This window comes from Rhinopithecus bieti, unplaced genomic scaffold (assembly GCF_001698545.2).
Source record: "Rhinopithecus bieti isolate Rb0 unplaced genomic scaffold, ASM169854v2 scaffold_10584, whole genome shotgun sequence".
Taxonomy (NCBI): Eukaryota; Metazoa; Chordata; class Mammalia; order Primates; family Cercopithecidae; genus Rhinopithecus; species Rhinopithecus bieti.
In genome coordinates this window covers 307,639-324,187 of record NW_016806721.1, presented here as the reverse complement: position 1 = coordinate 324,187, position 16,549 = coordinate 307,639, and the positions used below count along the sequence as shown (strand labels likewise).

Sequence of the window (16,549 nt, the reverse complement as noted above, 5' to 3'; positions counted from 1 at the left end):
TAATAACCAAAACCTGGAAACAACCCAGATGTTCCTCAATGGATGAATAATTAAAATAAACTGTGATACATTCATACCATAGATTACCAATTAGAAATAAAAATGCAACTACTGACATATACAACGACTTGGATGAATCTCCAGGAAATTATGCTGAGTGAAAAAGAAAATCTGGAAAGGTAAGTAACTACCATATGATTCTAAATTAACATTCTTAAACCATCGAAACTGTAGAAATGAAGAATAAACAAGTGATTGTCGGGGTTAACGTGAGGGTGGAGGAAAGTGAGTGAGGTTTCAAAAAGATAAGGGATGCCCACAGTGATGGAACTGTTCTGTGTCTTAACTGGATCAATGTCAACATCCTAGTTGTAACATGGTACTACAGTTTTATAAGATGTTACCATTGAGAAAAACTAGATGAATGTTGCAGATTCTCTCTGTATTATTTATTACAACTGTATGTACAGTTACAACTATCTCAAAATAAAAGTTTATAATCAGTGTTTAGTTGGTCATTTCCCCCATAAAGTCAGGATTTGGGGACTTCAATCTGAACACGAACCTTGGCCTGTAAGCCTATTCAAAACTTCTTCCAGGGGAAAGTTTTGACTGTCAAAGTGTGAGCTCCAGCCTACCTCTGAACACCAGTGCAAGGCTTAGAGGAATCAGAGCTCCTAACTTGGCCAGAGTAATTGGGAGTGAGATTCTGTTGCAGCAATGACATGATACATTCCATAGAGTAAAGTGACCATAGGTTTGATACTGTCACTGAGAAGAACAAAGGGAGAAATAAAGTAGACCCAAACTGCAGGATTCTCTTTCATTTAATACCACAAAAGGCCTGTGTTTCAGCCACAGATAGGTACTACAATCTTCCATTGTTTGGAATTTAGCTAGTATAAACCCTTTACCAAGGCAATTGATATTCAAGGGAAATAGGCTGAGGACCGCATAGCCATTGATGTGTCTGGAATCTCAGAGATCTAGCACGATATCACACTCATACCATCAGAAAGCTACAAACCTGCACTATGTAATTTATTTCCCCTTAGGTCTTCAGAGTTGAAACTTAAGATTGTATCCTCAATTTTGATTTTCTTCAATATTTAATACGATTTTACCATGTTCTTTTGGACTGAACTGTGTCCTTCCTAAATTCATATGCTGAAATCCTAACCCTCAATGTGACTGAGTTTGAAGATGGTATATTGAGAGACAATTAGGTTTAGATGAGGTCATGAGGATGGGGTCCTCTTGATGAGATTAGTGCCCTTATGAGAAGAAGAGACAACAGGTGTCTCTCTCTCTCACTCACTCTCTCTCTCTCTCTCTCTCTCTCTCTCACACACACACACACACACACACGAAGACACAGCAACAAGGGAGCTGTCTGCAAGCTAGTAAGGAGTCTTTATCAGAGCCTGACCATGTTAGCACCCTGACCTCGAACTTCTAGCCTCCACAACTGTAAGAACATAAATTTCTGGCCAGTCCCACTGGCTCATGCCTGTAATCCCAGCACTTTGGGAGGCCGAAGCAGATGGATCACGAGGTCAGGAGATCGAGACCATCCTGGCTAACACAGTGAAACCCTGTCTCCACTAAAAATACAAAAAGTTAGCCAGGTGTGGTGGCGGGTGCCTGTAGTCCCAGCTACTCAAGAAGCTGAGGCAAGAGAATGGCACGAACCCGGGAGGCAGACATTGCAGTCAGCTGAGATCATGCCACTGCACTCCAGCCTGGGCAACAGAGCAAGACTCTGTCTCAAAAAACAAACAAACAAACAAACAAAACAGAAAATAAATTTCTGCTATTTAAGCCACTCAGTTCATGGTATTTTGTTATGGGACCCTAAGCTGATCAAGACACATGTGAGGAATTCTTTTGTATTCTGAAACATGTTACCTGTGGTTTATTAATAATTTTATTGCAATTTTTTGTTTGAAACAATTTTTAACCTAAAGAAAAGTCATGTGCAAAATTTAAAAAACTCTTGTATATTCTTTGGGACTTCATTCAAACTTTGCTAAATCTGATTGGCTTTAAAACATATCTGCAAGTTCTTTAGCACTCCTTTTATAAAATGGTAGAAGCTGTTTCAGAAAATTTGGTACAGCTTCCTCCTCTCTTCCTCCTCTCTCCCTCTTTGAAGGCTTACTCTTCAAACCATGAATTAAGGAAACTGAGGTACATGGATGTACCACAGGTAGATGTTCTGACAGATAGTCCTATCTAAGGTCTCATCAACTTCCAGGCATGGGGGTGAGCCAGTCTTCAAATGATACCAGCCCCCAAATTCTCAGCTGTCTCAGCCATCGCCCACTGGAGCAGAGATCAGCTACCTCCACCGAAGCCTGTTCAAGTTGCAGGTTGCGAGCAAAATAAATGCTATCGTTGTTTTACAGCCACTATGTTTTGGAGTAGTTTGCTACAGAGAAATAGATAACTAGAAAACCATCTGTTCCAGTAATTCACTCTGTAGACAATGAATCCAATCTAGAGTCATGTGGTATACACAGCTAGAAAAGGTCCAGTTTCCTTCAACAGTTTCTCAGCTTTTCCTTGATTCACAACCTTAATATCTTCCAAAATGTTTCTCAATTTCACATTGTGCTAACTATCTTCAGGTAAACGCTCAACTTACATGTTTTTGTCTGATATAATATAGAAGTTATTTTTTTCTTCCTTTAACATCTTATCAGATGTTGCCAGATGTCTCTTTGGCCCATTACTGGTGGTGGTTACTTTCACTAGTTGACTGAGACTGGGACAGCCAGAGGTTCCCACTGGAGTTACTTTTTCCCCTATTAAAATTAATGTTTTTAAAATGTGCTTGGAATATATAAAAAAAATTCATGTCTCATATCACTTTCTCCCATTACTCTTATCATCCATTGATATTTTTGCCTGAGATAAATATGACTCAGATGATTGTCAGATGTTGCTTTGCTTTTCTAATTCCATCATTTCTTGTACACTTTTAGTTGGCATTCTATTGTAAAAAATGATATTTATTTATTTCTTTATAATATGGATTCAAAGATTTTGATTTTATTCAATAAGTCAAATGTATTGTCATTATATATTTAAATATATTTTATACATTTATATATACACAGACATTTATGTAAATATACAGTCACATGTTTCTTAACAGGGTGATGTTCTGAGAAATGCATCATTTGGTGATTTCGCCATTGTGCAAACATAGAGTGCAGTTACAAAAATCCTGACAAACCTAGGCTAAGCGGTATAGCCTATTGCTCCTAAGCTACACACTGGTACAGCATTGTTAACTCTACTGAATACTATAGTCAGCTGTAACGTAATGGTAAATATTTGTGCATCTAAACACAGAAAAGGTTCAGTAAAAATAATGATGTAAAGGATTTAAAAAATGGTACAACTTTATAGGGCAGTTCCAGTTCTGAAGCTTGCAGGATGAGAAGTTACTCTGGATGAGTCGGTGAGTGGTAAGTGAATGTGAAGGCCTGGAACTTTACTATCCACTACTGTACACTTTATAAACACTGTGCACATAGGTGACACTGAATTTATTTAAAAATATTTTTCTTGACCGGGTGCAGTGGCTCACACTTGTAATCCCAGCACTTTGGGAAGCTGAGGCGAGCGGATCACAAGAGGAGGTGGAGACCATCCTGGCTAACACGGTGAAACCCCGTCTCTACTAAAAATATTTAAAAAATTAGCCAGGCATGGTGGTGGGCGCCTGTAGTCCCAGCTACTCAGGAGGCTGAGGCAGCAGAATGGGGTGAACCCAGGAGGTGGGGGTTGCAGTGAGCAGAGATCACGCCACTGCACTCCAGCCTGGGCAACAGTGTGAGACTCCATTTCAGAAAAAAAAAAAAAAAAAAAAAAAAAAAAAAAAAAAAAAAAAAAAAAAAAAATTATTCTTTCTCCCAAAAATACCTTAACTTAGTTAAACATTTTTACATTGTATGCCTTTTAAAAAAAACTTTCTGACTCTTTTGCCAAACACTTAGCTTAAAACAAACATGTACAGCTGTACAAAACTAAACTCTTTCTGAATAATCTTATTATTCAAAAATATTTTCTTTCTTTATACTTTTATTCTATAAGCTTTTCCCTATTTAAAGATTTTCTTAAAAACATTTTTGCTAAATACTAAGAAAATACCCTGTAGCCCAGGTCTATAAAGAACCAGGTTCATCAATATCACTGTTTTCCACCTCCACATCTTGTCCCACTTGAAGGTCTTCAGAGACTATAACATAGATGAAACTGTCATCTCCTATGATGAAAATGCCTTCTTCTGAAATACCTCCTGAAGGACTTGCCTGAGGATGTTCTCCAGTTAACTTTTTTATAAGTAGAAAGAGTATAATCTAAAATAATGATAAAAACCACAGTATATTATAGTAAATAATAAACCAGTAAGTATTTACTATCATGATCAAGTATTATGTACTGTGCACAACTGTATGTGCTATAATTTTCTATGACTGGCTGCAAAGTAGGTTTGTTTACATTGGCATCACAACAAACATATACGTAATATGTTGCCCTCTGACCTTAGGATGCTTATGACATCACTAGGTGATAAGAAGTTTTATCTCCATCATAACCTCATGGGACTACCATTGTATATGTGGTCCTTGGTTGGCTGAACAGTACATAGAACATAATTTTATATATATATATATATATATATATATATATAATGTACATATGTGTGTATATATGTATATATGAAGACCAAGACTTCAATCCAGGTGCAAATACCAGCGCTGAATGATGGCCAGCAAGGAGATAAATTAACTGTGAGCAAGTCTTGCATGCCATATTCTATATATACAGTTCTTTTAAGTTTGTTTGTTTTGAGATGGAGTCTCAATCTGTCACCTAGGCTGGAGTGCAGTGGCAGGATCTTGGCTCACTGCAACCTCAGCCTCCTGGGTTCAAGGGATCCTCCTACCTCAGCCTCTCGAGCAGCTGGGATGACAGGCGCCCACCAGCACACTGGATAATTTTTGTAGTTTTACTAGAGATGGGGGTTTCACTATGTTGGCCAGGCTGGTCTCAAACTCCTGGCCTCAAGTGGTCTTCCCTCCTTGGCCTCCCAAAGTGCTGGGATTACAGGCATGAGCTACCATACCTGGCCAGTAATCTATGTTGTGTTGTGTTTTGTTTTGTTTTGTTGTGAGACGGAGTCTCACTCAGTCGCCCAGACTGGAGTGCAGTGGCACTTCACCTTGTTAGCCAGGATGGTCTCGATCTCCTGAGCTCGTGATCCGCCCGCCACAGCCTCCAAAAGTGCTGGTATTATAGGCGTGAGCCACTGCGCCCAGCCATGAATGTTTTTAACATCATGATATATAGGAAATCAGAATGTTTATTGATACAATGGCAGGATAAATTATATCTCCAAGAGATTTTGTGGGTCTAAGACCTAAAGCTATAAGAGACACTTTAAACATCAAATGGACAATTTTAAAACCTCTATAAAGAGAAGAGAGTTGATATAACCACTTTTTTGGTGGCTGCAGGTAGAGGTGGAGGAATGAACTGTCCTCTTTTATGACTGTTCTCCCATTTCACCTTTCTGTTGTTTAATGATATTTTCAAGAAGTTTTGCTTTCACAAAACTATATGAAATATTTAAAACTTAAAAAAAAATAAATCATGAAGAGGTCTGTTGGTAAGGTGCTTAGAGGAAACAGCTTATTTTGTGAAGATGGCATTCTTTATTATTTATACACTTCAAAACCTGAAATCAGGATTCACCTGGAGACTTGAGAGGGAGGTGAGGCGGTACTAATATTTGGTGTCTTGGAAATTTTTATTCTTAGTAAGTTTAAAAAGCAACTAGAAAACTAGTTGAGTGACTGATCCAGGTCTACAAACTTTAATGCTTCACCAGAGAAAATGAAGTGATTGCACGTTCCTTTTCTCAGCACCTAATCACATTTCTTCACGGGCTATTTGGACAAAGTGGCTCCATTCTGTTGCCTGAGTGTTACCGCATTCTTGGCATTTGGACAGCGAAGAGGAACAATGGCCTATCTAATAGAAAGGTTGAGTCCAAAGCTGACCCCATCGCAGTGTGCCAATTTAATAGACAAGAACAAGGATGTAGAAGATGAACTAATAAAAACAAACCAGAAGATATTGAGTGTAACCCAGAAGCACGGTGTTTAATTTAAAAGACAGCTCTTCAGAAAGTCCTTTCTTATGTTGTCAAACAAGCATCGGAACTTGTCTAGACTTCTAACCATTCAATTAGAATGGAGGCAAAGGACTGATACTCCTGGCTTTCAAACAAACACTAGGGCACTGGGTGGATGCAGAGTGGGATTTCACGATACTTTCAGGTTGTCAGTTTTAATTGCTACTGTCTAAAAAAATAGATATGCTTTCTCTTGGTACATTTAGCTATTGTCCTCTTTTACATCAGAAAAAAAAAAAAACAGATCTAGGTCTAAGTCTAACTAATAGCTTTTAATTTATCATGAAACAATTCTACAGAGCTGATGTCTTTCACTTGTTAAAGCAGAGTGGCTTATTCGTGAAATTTGTTTTCTAAAGTTAATATACTATGTGGAATACGAATGAAACTGCAGAGTGCAGTTGACTGATTCTGCCTGAAAGCACTAAATTTAAGAGACTTCTGTGTGTAAAGGTTTATTCCTTTTGTTGTTCTTGTTGAGTAGGTCTCAAAAGATAATTGGATTCAGTCATACCTTTGGCCAATAGTAGGGAATACAAAATAAAAATACAGTTTTCAATTGTGCATAGGTGAGCTAAAGTATAAAACTCCTATATATTCAGTGATACAGAGAGGACATGTTAAGGTCAAATAACTATCATGATATTAAGATTCAAGCAGACTTCTGCTGGGCAAGACAAGTAATGTCAAGAGTGAAAAATTACAAACCTTAAGCATGTGATTACTCTTTGTGGTGATGGGGCATTCATAGGTGGTGGTGTTCAGGTATGTGTTTACCATTTTACTTCTGTCCCCCCGCACCCATGAGTATCTGAATGTATCAGGTAAATCCCTGCTGCTTTGTAGGTAGAGTGAATGTAAATATCATGAGCTACCCTAGATCTGTGAATTACTATAGTCATAACTGATCTTGCCTCAGATGTACAGACACACCCCTTGTCTAAATGAATCCATCCACTGACGTCATCCTGAAAGACAAGTTCCTTTATAAGATGGCATCGCTCAAAAAATAAAAAGCTGAAAGGGATCCAATTTAATTCCTATAAATATTGCTTAAATAAGTTTGTGCCACAAATTTGAAATTCTAGAATAAACTTCACACACATCTCTCGTCACATCTAACTGAAGTCCTGTCAGCACAGGTATCTAATTTATATGAAACACCCTGGAGTCACTGTCTCTTTGTACTGTTATTTGTCAAATGATTCAAGCACTACTTTAAAGTATATATGAGGTTACTAATCAATCTTAATGCTCTAAAACTGCATGCTGTGCTACACACTTTTTTTTTTCCTCTAAGCACATGAAATTCTAAATTATATTTGCCTTTGATATTTTTTATTTTTCTTTCTTTAAGGAGTATCATGGGAAAGAATGAAGCTGTTATAAATTTCATATCTGCTATTCTGGTAAAGGAGTAAAGGCCTGGCAAGAATTAGTTTGTCTATGTGCCTGTGTGTATGTTTGTGACTCTAGGGTGTGTAAGTGGTAAATGGGTTCTTGTAGGAGACAAACACATGTGATTGTTTAGTGAGGAGAGTTCTAATCAAATGAAATATTCTATAATTTACCATTTATTCATTAACAATGTTCAGCCTATTGTACATCCGCATCAGGTTAAAAGTCAACGTTGTTTGCTACTGGCACTCTCACAGTTTGTGGGTACTTCTTTCATTCTAAGTATTATGTTTCAACCTTTTACAATAATCTGCTGTAACTTTATTATTTTATTAAGATCATCAGAATGCATATGACACTGACATATAATTAACTAGGGGTATCTGAGATGATTAGAAAATATAGATCAATTGAGAACATTTTATACACATATGGGATGGGGAAGCAGGAGAAGCAACAGGAGGAAGAAGGGAGAGAGACAGACCAAAGGAGAAATAGAAAGGGAGAGAGAAGAGACAACTGCCTTAAAGCACTTAATTGAAAAGCAGAAAAACTTAGATATTTCAGGAAGCACTTTCTTGCCTATTTGGGCTAAGAAAGCACTTAGTCCAAGCAACATTTCAAGGATGGTATCCGGGCTACTAAGCAAAAGCAGAAAATGAATGTGACTATCCGCCTTTACTTCACTGGAACAATTATGAGACAGGGAAAGGTAATATAAATATCAGAAGAAGTGAAAATTCCATGAGATCGTAAAAGCTGCCAAGAGCTCTAGAATCTCCCTTTACTTATGACTGTAAAGTACCCAGTGAGAATATCTGAATATGGCTTAAATATATTTTTGATAAGTTCTGTAATGTCCTGAAATTTATCTCAGGCTTACGTTGGTCCCAAGAGTGATGACCAATAGGCATTACCAGGGTTCAAAGATTATTAATATTGCCGAGTTCCCCTGAAGGCATTTCTACCCTAGGGCACCTCACTTACTCATCAATAAGCAATTCAAATGTGAGTGCTCAGGGCCCTACAACCAATGTCCTTTCTGATTTGTCTGTGTTCTGTGCCAAACAGAACTCTCTCTCTCTCTCTCTCTTTCTTTGTCCCTGCTCTCCTAACTCAGGACTCAAGAAGGTCAATCTGTACCCTCCATACATGCCTCCTTTCCTAGCCTTCCCAAGAGGTCTTAAGAAAAATGGACATCAACCAGGTAAGTATTCATGGGGACCATCCTAAACACTCACCCAATGGTGGAGGCTCCACCCTCTCAGCAGAACATGCTCCCAAGGGAAAGGAGGGACAGGGGTGGGAATAAGGGTGGTGGGATTTGATTCAGGCCAGCGGATACACAGTGAGGGTCCCCATTCAATAATCGCTGTTGAATTTCATCACCATTTAATAACATATCTTTTTATTTTATTGTATATATTTTTGAGAGAGGGTCTGTCTCTGTCACTTGTGCTAGACTGCACTGGCATGATCTTGGCTCACTGCAGCCTTGACCTTCTGGACTCAAGCTATCCTCCCACATCAGCCTCCTGAGTAGCTGGGACTGTGGACACCCACCTTCATGCCTGGTTCATTGTAAACAACTGTGGTAGACACATGGTCTCACTATATTGCCCAGGCTGGACTTGAACCAAGCGATTCTCTCACCTCTATTTCCCAAAGTGCTGGGATTATAGGCATGAGCCACTATGTCCAGCCAATATGCCTTTTGAAATTTTTAAGTTCAGGAGTACATGTGCAGGTTTATTACAGAGGTAAACGTGTGTCATGGGGGTTTGTTGTACAGATTATTTGTGTGTTGCTCCCCTCTATGTGTCCATGTGTTCTCATCACTTATAGCTCCCACTTACAAATGATAACATGTGGTATTTGGCTTTCTGTTCCTGCATTAGTTTAACACACCTTTCTCGAAATCAACACAAGCCCTCTTGTCTCCGACATTTGTAATATCAATATTATCATCATTAATAAATATAAAGAGCCAACACAACATCTTCATTACGGACTGAGCACATTCTCATCACACAAATGCACACACATGCATTTAATTTGACCGCTAAAGTTACTATCATTTCAGTCATTTAGATGAGGGAAAAACAGAGGCATTGAAAATTGAATATATTGAGGCAGAGGCAGGATTCAACCCAAACAGCTCAAGAACAGAGTTGATGTTCTTCAACTGCCATGCTAACTGCTCTCACATGACCCACAGAACTGTTTGACCCAAATTAATATGGATAGATACTCAAGAGCTGTTTCCAAACTCAAGTTTGGGAAACATTAAGTCAACTATACTTTATTATTTTCTTTTTGTTTTTTAAAATGTAGACCTCCTTGGGTACTTTCAAAGGATTGTTAAATATGTTATCAAAATAAAATTTCTCATGGTTGTGAATCAAGTAATTCAGAAGAGATTGTGCTTAAAACTGTCATCAAATTATTTGCCACTCCTGGTCCCACTTTTACCTTTTTTAAAATTTTAATTTCAGCTGTTGGTTGACTTTAATGACCCCAATATTATAATAATGATTTTGAAATAATACATGCATAGCATTAGTTTGTTATTTACATACTTTTGAGGATAATTATGAACGCTATATAAAATGAATTTAGTTTACTTTTATGATAACTCCCCCCTTACTTAATTCTAAAGTTAAAATTTCCATTTTAGTTCCTTCACATGTCTCTTATTTTAAAATAATACTCCCAAATTATGATTTGTTAGTCACCTTTACTCAGAATTTGCACTTATCTCTACCCCGCCCAGCCACATCATTTTCTTCCACCTACCTCCACCTGAGAGACGGCTTTATTTTTATGTCATTAAGGCTGCTAATATTTGCACTCTCTTCTACAACCACAACCAGTGCCGTCCATTTGAAGACTATTTGAAAAACAAACGCTATGATTATGTAAGACTCTATTTTATCCATCTTATTAAGTAGCTTCTTGTGCAGTTGTGTTCTTTAAAGAAGTAAACCATTTTCCAAGACCTCCATCTACAGTACCTGTAACTTTCAGCTTTTCAGCACCAATGGTAATCTCATCTTCATCTGCAGAAAACAGCACCCTGCCATCTTCACTGGCTCTCACTTCAAATCTCTTACACTGAGCTTCCACAGCATCAGCTCCTACGGTCAGAGGAAAGGTTTAAAAATGAAACTGGTATGCAGGAAACCATTAACATGTACTTTTTGGAAACAGACTAGAAATGCATATATTATTTAATTTATCTCTTCTGTATTTTTTGCATCTGAGTTAGTATTTTTAAAGTGTCACCATTTTCAAGAGGCTAATTTGGTAACATATTTCTGTGCTAGGCTGGTTAGACATACAGGTGACCTCTAGATGCCTGACATAGTGTATGAGTTTAGCCAGTTAAGAGCCCTTCACATATCCACAAAAAGAGACAATGTTTGCTTTGTTCTCTGTTGCAGGCTGAAAACTTGGCATCATACCTGGCACCTGCTGGATGTTTAATAAGTACTTGTGGACTGAGTGACTCTCATGCCTTCCCTTTGCAGGGCAGACAATAGTACCCATGCTTGCCACTTCACGGGGGACTTGTTAAGCATTATTCAATTATGAATCTTTAGTTAGTCTACATGCCATAGATTCTAATATTGATGTTTTCTACCCTTTGATATAACTGAATTTTAATCAATTTTATAGTACATCTTGAAATTATATATATAATTTTCTTAGTGGTCTGTAATGTACCTTCCAAAAAATAATTTTCCTGATTTATTGAAAAACTGTATTAAATAAATGTAATTACAAAACCAACTTATTGGCCAATTCTACACACTAATCGATACACAAAACTCAAAGTCAGCTTCCATATTTGGAAAACACAATTAGTTTGAGCATTAGGCTTTGGCAAGAAAATCTAACTGGGCCTTGAAGATGAATATTAACTGAGGAGGAAGAAATATGAGATAATGGACAGCGATAAGTGATCTTCCCATAATACCAATTTCTTTCTTTGGGCATAACACGTTTGGCATATGGATCTATAGTTCTCACTCCTATTAAGATTAGAAATATTCCTCATCTTCTATTTATATGAAAAGCTCTTATCAGACAGAACCCAGCTGAGTCAGGGAAGTAGGAATCACACATGTTGTGCATAGTTCTTTTCATTTGTCTTTATATATTCACATTATTTATTAGATATATGACACCTAGGAGCTCAAAGGAGGACATCCATCTTTGTATTCAAAAATATCCTTAAATTAGGAAATGTGTCTGCTTCTAGCAGCCCTAATAGATGAATATTAAACAGCTGAATGAATACTTGACTTAAGCTTTCATCCAGTTTTTGGTCCCTAACCCCACCTCAGCACTACTCCCAATGCTAGCCAATAGGCTGCAAAAAAAATTACTCCTCCCCACCATCCTAGCTGCTGACGAGCATTGAACAAGAGAAAAAAAGATAATTTTAAACCCTAGTAACATATAAGCCAATTTCTCCAAAAGCAATATGTATTTTTTTAATATTCTGAAATTATATACGTGCTTCCAGGACCACATAAAAAATTTGAAAAGCTTCAACTAGAGATATCTAAGTAATATTAAAACTATAATATTAAACTTTTGGGCTGTCAAGTCCAAAACAACAGATTTTAAAATATAACTCATGCTTTTAAAATTTTAAAATAAAGACCTTTCCTTATATAATTTAATGAAAATATGGAAACCACTGAAGACCTATTGTCCTTGGTCATAGTTATTGCATTTGATCTTGGAAACATTATTTCAGCAGCTTGTATTCACTTGAGTGTGATTTCTTCTAATCATAGCCTAATCTTATTTTGTGCCATGGAAGACAATGAGCCCTAGTAATCCAACTATTGGGTGATATTCAAAAAACTGTGCCAGAGGCCAATGTGTTAATACATGTGACTTACTCTGAGGGACTCAAGCATACATTAACCCTGAACTGCCTGAAAGATATTACAGATATCCTTCAGATATCTACACATAAAACCTCAATATTTACACTACATTGCTTCTTTCAAATGTACTCAGTTGCTGAGCATAATTGATTGTAAAAATATATCACTGACTTTAATGGCATAGATGTACATTAGATAACGTTACACACACATAATAGCAAGACTTTTCTTGGCATAACACTTAATGTCATTATATGAAAAATACCTTATTAACATAAAATGCTATATTGCATGACATATAAACTATCAGAAAAATAAGTGGAGCAGTGTCTGGATATGGTAAAGTGAGGTGAAATCTTAGTTCATTAAATGCCAATAAGCAAAGGCAAATAAGCAAACAAGAAAATATTTACACACATAGATGAGATGCATCTAAGCCATAAATAAATGCATGCAGAGCCATCCAATTGAAAAATAGACATAAAAATTAATACTGCAGACTACACTTTATTCATCATATTAGCATACAGAAGGCAAAATTACAGGCAATTAGCAATGCACTGATAGTAAATAAATATTCTAAATCAGAAAATAATCTTTGAATATATTGCATTTACATACATTGCTTTTCTGTCCTGCAAATGGAAAATGACAAGATATGTTCTTGGGGATGCAGTCAATTATTAGGGATATTTATGTTTAAAGTTAATATGTTAGGCTTTATGAAACTGATTTTATTATATTCTAATATGCATTGTGTTACTCATCTGTTTTTCATGTAACATCACATGTTCTCTAAGCTAGGTCAAGGCAGGGTTCAGTTGCTAAGAGGAGCAACAATGCCCCATTCAATCTTAATCCACTAATGATGATGCCAGTGTTGCAGGAAAGCAGTGAGTCTAGATGACTCCAGTTATGGAGCTCTGATTCCTTAACAAGTAGATCATGGGATATGGGATTATCTGGGTAGTGCTATATTTTCTTAGTCATCTTAAACACCAACTTGCTAACTAAAGTACCAAGACGAAATGCTTCCTTGGGAATATCTCTGAGAAAGTTTATGCCAATAAACTCACAATCAACAAAGAGAAGTCAAGGATAGAAGAAGGAAAGAGAACTGACAAGAAAAAAAAGAAAAGATGGAGGCAAAATAACAGGTTCCATAAAAAGATTGAAGTATTAGATATATGTGGAAATATTTTCTCTAGTTTTTTAAATGTTCTATATACATTTTTTTTTTTTTCCTTGAGACAGAGTCTCACTCTCTCGCCAGGCTGGAGTGCCGTGGTGTGATCTGGGCTCACTGCAACCTCCACCTCCCAGGTTAAAGTGATTCTCCTGCCTCAGCCTCCTGAGTAGCTGGGATTATAGGTGTCTGCCACCACGCCTGGCTAATTTTTATATTTTTAGTGGAGACAAGGTTTCACCAAGTTGGCCAGGATAGTCTCAATCTCTTGACTGTGTGATCTGCCGGCATTGGCCTCCCAAAGTGCTGGGATTACAGGCATGAGCCACCGAGCCCGGCCTCTACATACATTGTTAAAAGAAAAAAACCACCACCATCACCAAGGACAACCATAAAGCCAATGTCTTGTTTCTCTCGGAGTTGGCTCCATCACTTTTTTGGAACTTTCACATCTGTTGCAGTCTTAATCAACAGCCAAGTCATCTTTGGCTGACAAGGAGAGAGAATTCAGTAATTTAAACACTAGTCTTTGTATTTTCTACATTACATCAGTCAAATACATGAATTGGAAATTTTCTTCTAGTATATAAAATCCTCAAAGAGGCTCAAAGACTCCTCAAAACAACAAAAAAAGAGGAATCTTTCAATATTCCTCTTGGTAGTATTTAGCAGTAATTCGAAGAAAACAAAACAAAGATAAAAATGAATACAGCTGCTTGTTTCTAGTGTGTCTTCCTCAAACGTGGCATGATCATCCTTTCTTTTCTATATAACTCCACAGTTTAATCTTAGATGTCTGTCAATATTTTCAAGGCCCTGAAGAAGAGTATTACTAAAAGATTCAAAATTCCACAGGGAAAACAAAAGTGAGATTCAAAATTGTAAACTAAACTCTATGCTTAGCAATCCCGGTTCAGGATTGCCAAAGGCCACACCAATCAACCAACCAAAACCAAACTGAGTTTAAAACAAAATAAGCTGCTTTCAAGAAATATAAATACAAATATACACTGTGATATGGTCTGATTGTGTCTCCTCCCAAATTTCATATATAGATGTAGCTCCCACAATTCCCACATATCATAGGAGGGACCCGGTGGGAAGTAATTGAATCATGGGGGCAGGTCTTCCCTTGCTGTTCTCAGGACAGTGAATAGGTCTCATGAGATCTGATGGTTTTATAAAGGGGAGTTTCCCTGCACAACCTCTTCTCTTTCCTGCTGCCATGTGAGATGTGACTTGCTCCTCCTTGCTTGCAGCCATGATTGTGAGGCCTCCCCAGCCACGTGGAACTGTGAGTCATCCACTAAACCACTTTTCCTAAATGTTAAGGGCAGCCAGAGAGAAAGGTTGGGTTACACACAAAGGGAAGCCCGTCAGACTAACAGTGGATCTCTCGGCAAAAACTCTACAAGCCAGAAGAGAGTGGGGCCAATATTCAACGTTCTTAAAGAAAAGAATTTTAAACCCAGAATTTTATATCCAGCCAAACTAAGTTTCAAAAGTGAAGGAGAAATAAAATCCTTTACAAACAAGCAAATGCTGAGAGATTTTGTCACCACCAAGCCCGCCCTACAAGAGCTCCTGAAGGAAGCACTAAACATGGAAAGGAACAACCGGTACGAGCCACTGCAAAAACATGCCAAAATGTAAAGACCATCGATGCTAGGAAGAAACTGCATCAACTAACGAGCTAAATAACCAGCTAACATCATAATGACAGGATCAAATTCATACATAACAATATTAAGCTTAAATGTAAATGGGCTAAATGCTGCAATTAAAAGACACAGACCGGCAAATTGGATAGAGTTAAGACCCATCAGTGTACTGTATTCAGGAGACCCATCTCATGTGCAGAGACACACATAGGCTCAAAATAAAGGGATGGAGGAAGATCTACCAAGCAAATGGAAAACAAAAAAAGGCAGGGGTTGCAATCCTAGTCTCTCATAAAACAGACTTTAAACCAGCAAAGATCAAAAGAGACAAAGAAAGCCATTACATAATGGTAAAGGGATCAGTTCAACAAGAAGAGCTAACTATCCTTAATATACATGCAGCCAATACAGGAGCACCCAGATTCATAAAGCAAGTCCTTAGAGACTTACAAAGAGACTTAGACTCCCACACAATAATAATGGGAGACTTTAACACCCTACTGTCAACATTAGACAGATCAACAAGACAGAAAGTTAAAAAGGATATCCAGGATTTGAACTCAACTCTGCATAAAGTGGACTTAATAGATATCTACAGAACTGTCCAACCCAAATCAATAAATATACATTCTTCTCAGCACCACATCGTACTTACTCCAAAACTGACCACATAGTTGGAAGTCAAGTACTCTTCAGCAAATGTAAAAGAACAGAAATTAAAACAAACTGTTTCTCAGACCATAGTGCAATCAAACTAGAACTCAGGATTAAGAAACTCACTCAAAACCGCTCAACTACATGGAAACTGAACAACCTGCTCCTGAATGACTACTGGGTACATAACGAAATGAAGGCAGAAATAAAGAGGTTCTTTGAAACCAATGAGAACAAAGACACAACATAGTAGCATCTTTGGGACACATTTAAAGCAATGTGTAGAGGGAAATTTGTAGCACTAAATGCCCACAAGAGAAAGCAGGAAAGATATAAAATTGACACCCTAACATCACAATTAAAAGAACTAGAGAGGCAAGAGCAAACACATTCAAAAGCTAGCAGAAGGCAAGAAATAACTAAGATCAGAGCCGAACTGAAGGAGATAGAGACACAAAAAACCCTCCAAAAAATCAATGAATCCAGGAGTTGGTTTTTTGAAAAGATCAACAAAATTGACAGACCGCTAGCAAGA

General features: G+C 37.4%; 1 protein-coding gene across 1 annotated transcript in view; it reads right to left on the bottom strand.

Annotated features, from left to right (window-relative positions):
• The window catches only part of SGCZ (sarcoglycan zeta), a 319,472-nt gene that overhangs the window by 44,728 nt on the left and 258,195 nt on the right, over nt 1–16,549 (bottom strand). The window contains exon 4 of the mRNA XM_017877508.1: nt 10,624–10,746. Coding sequence (XP_017732997.1) covers nt 10,624–10,746 — 123 coding nt within the window. The remainder of the gene's footprint in view (nt 1–10,623; nt 10,747–16,549) is intronic.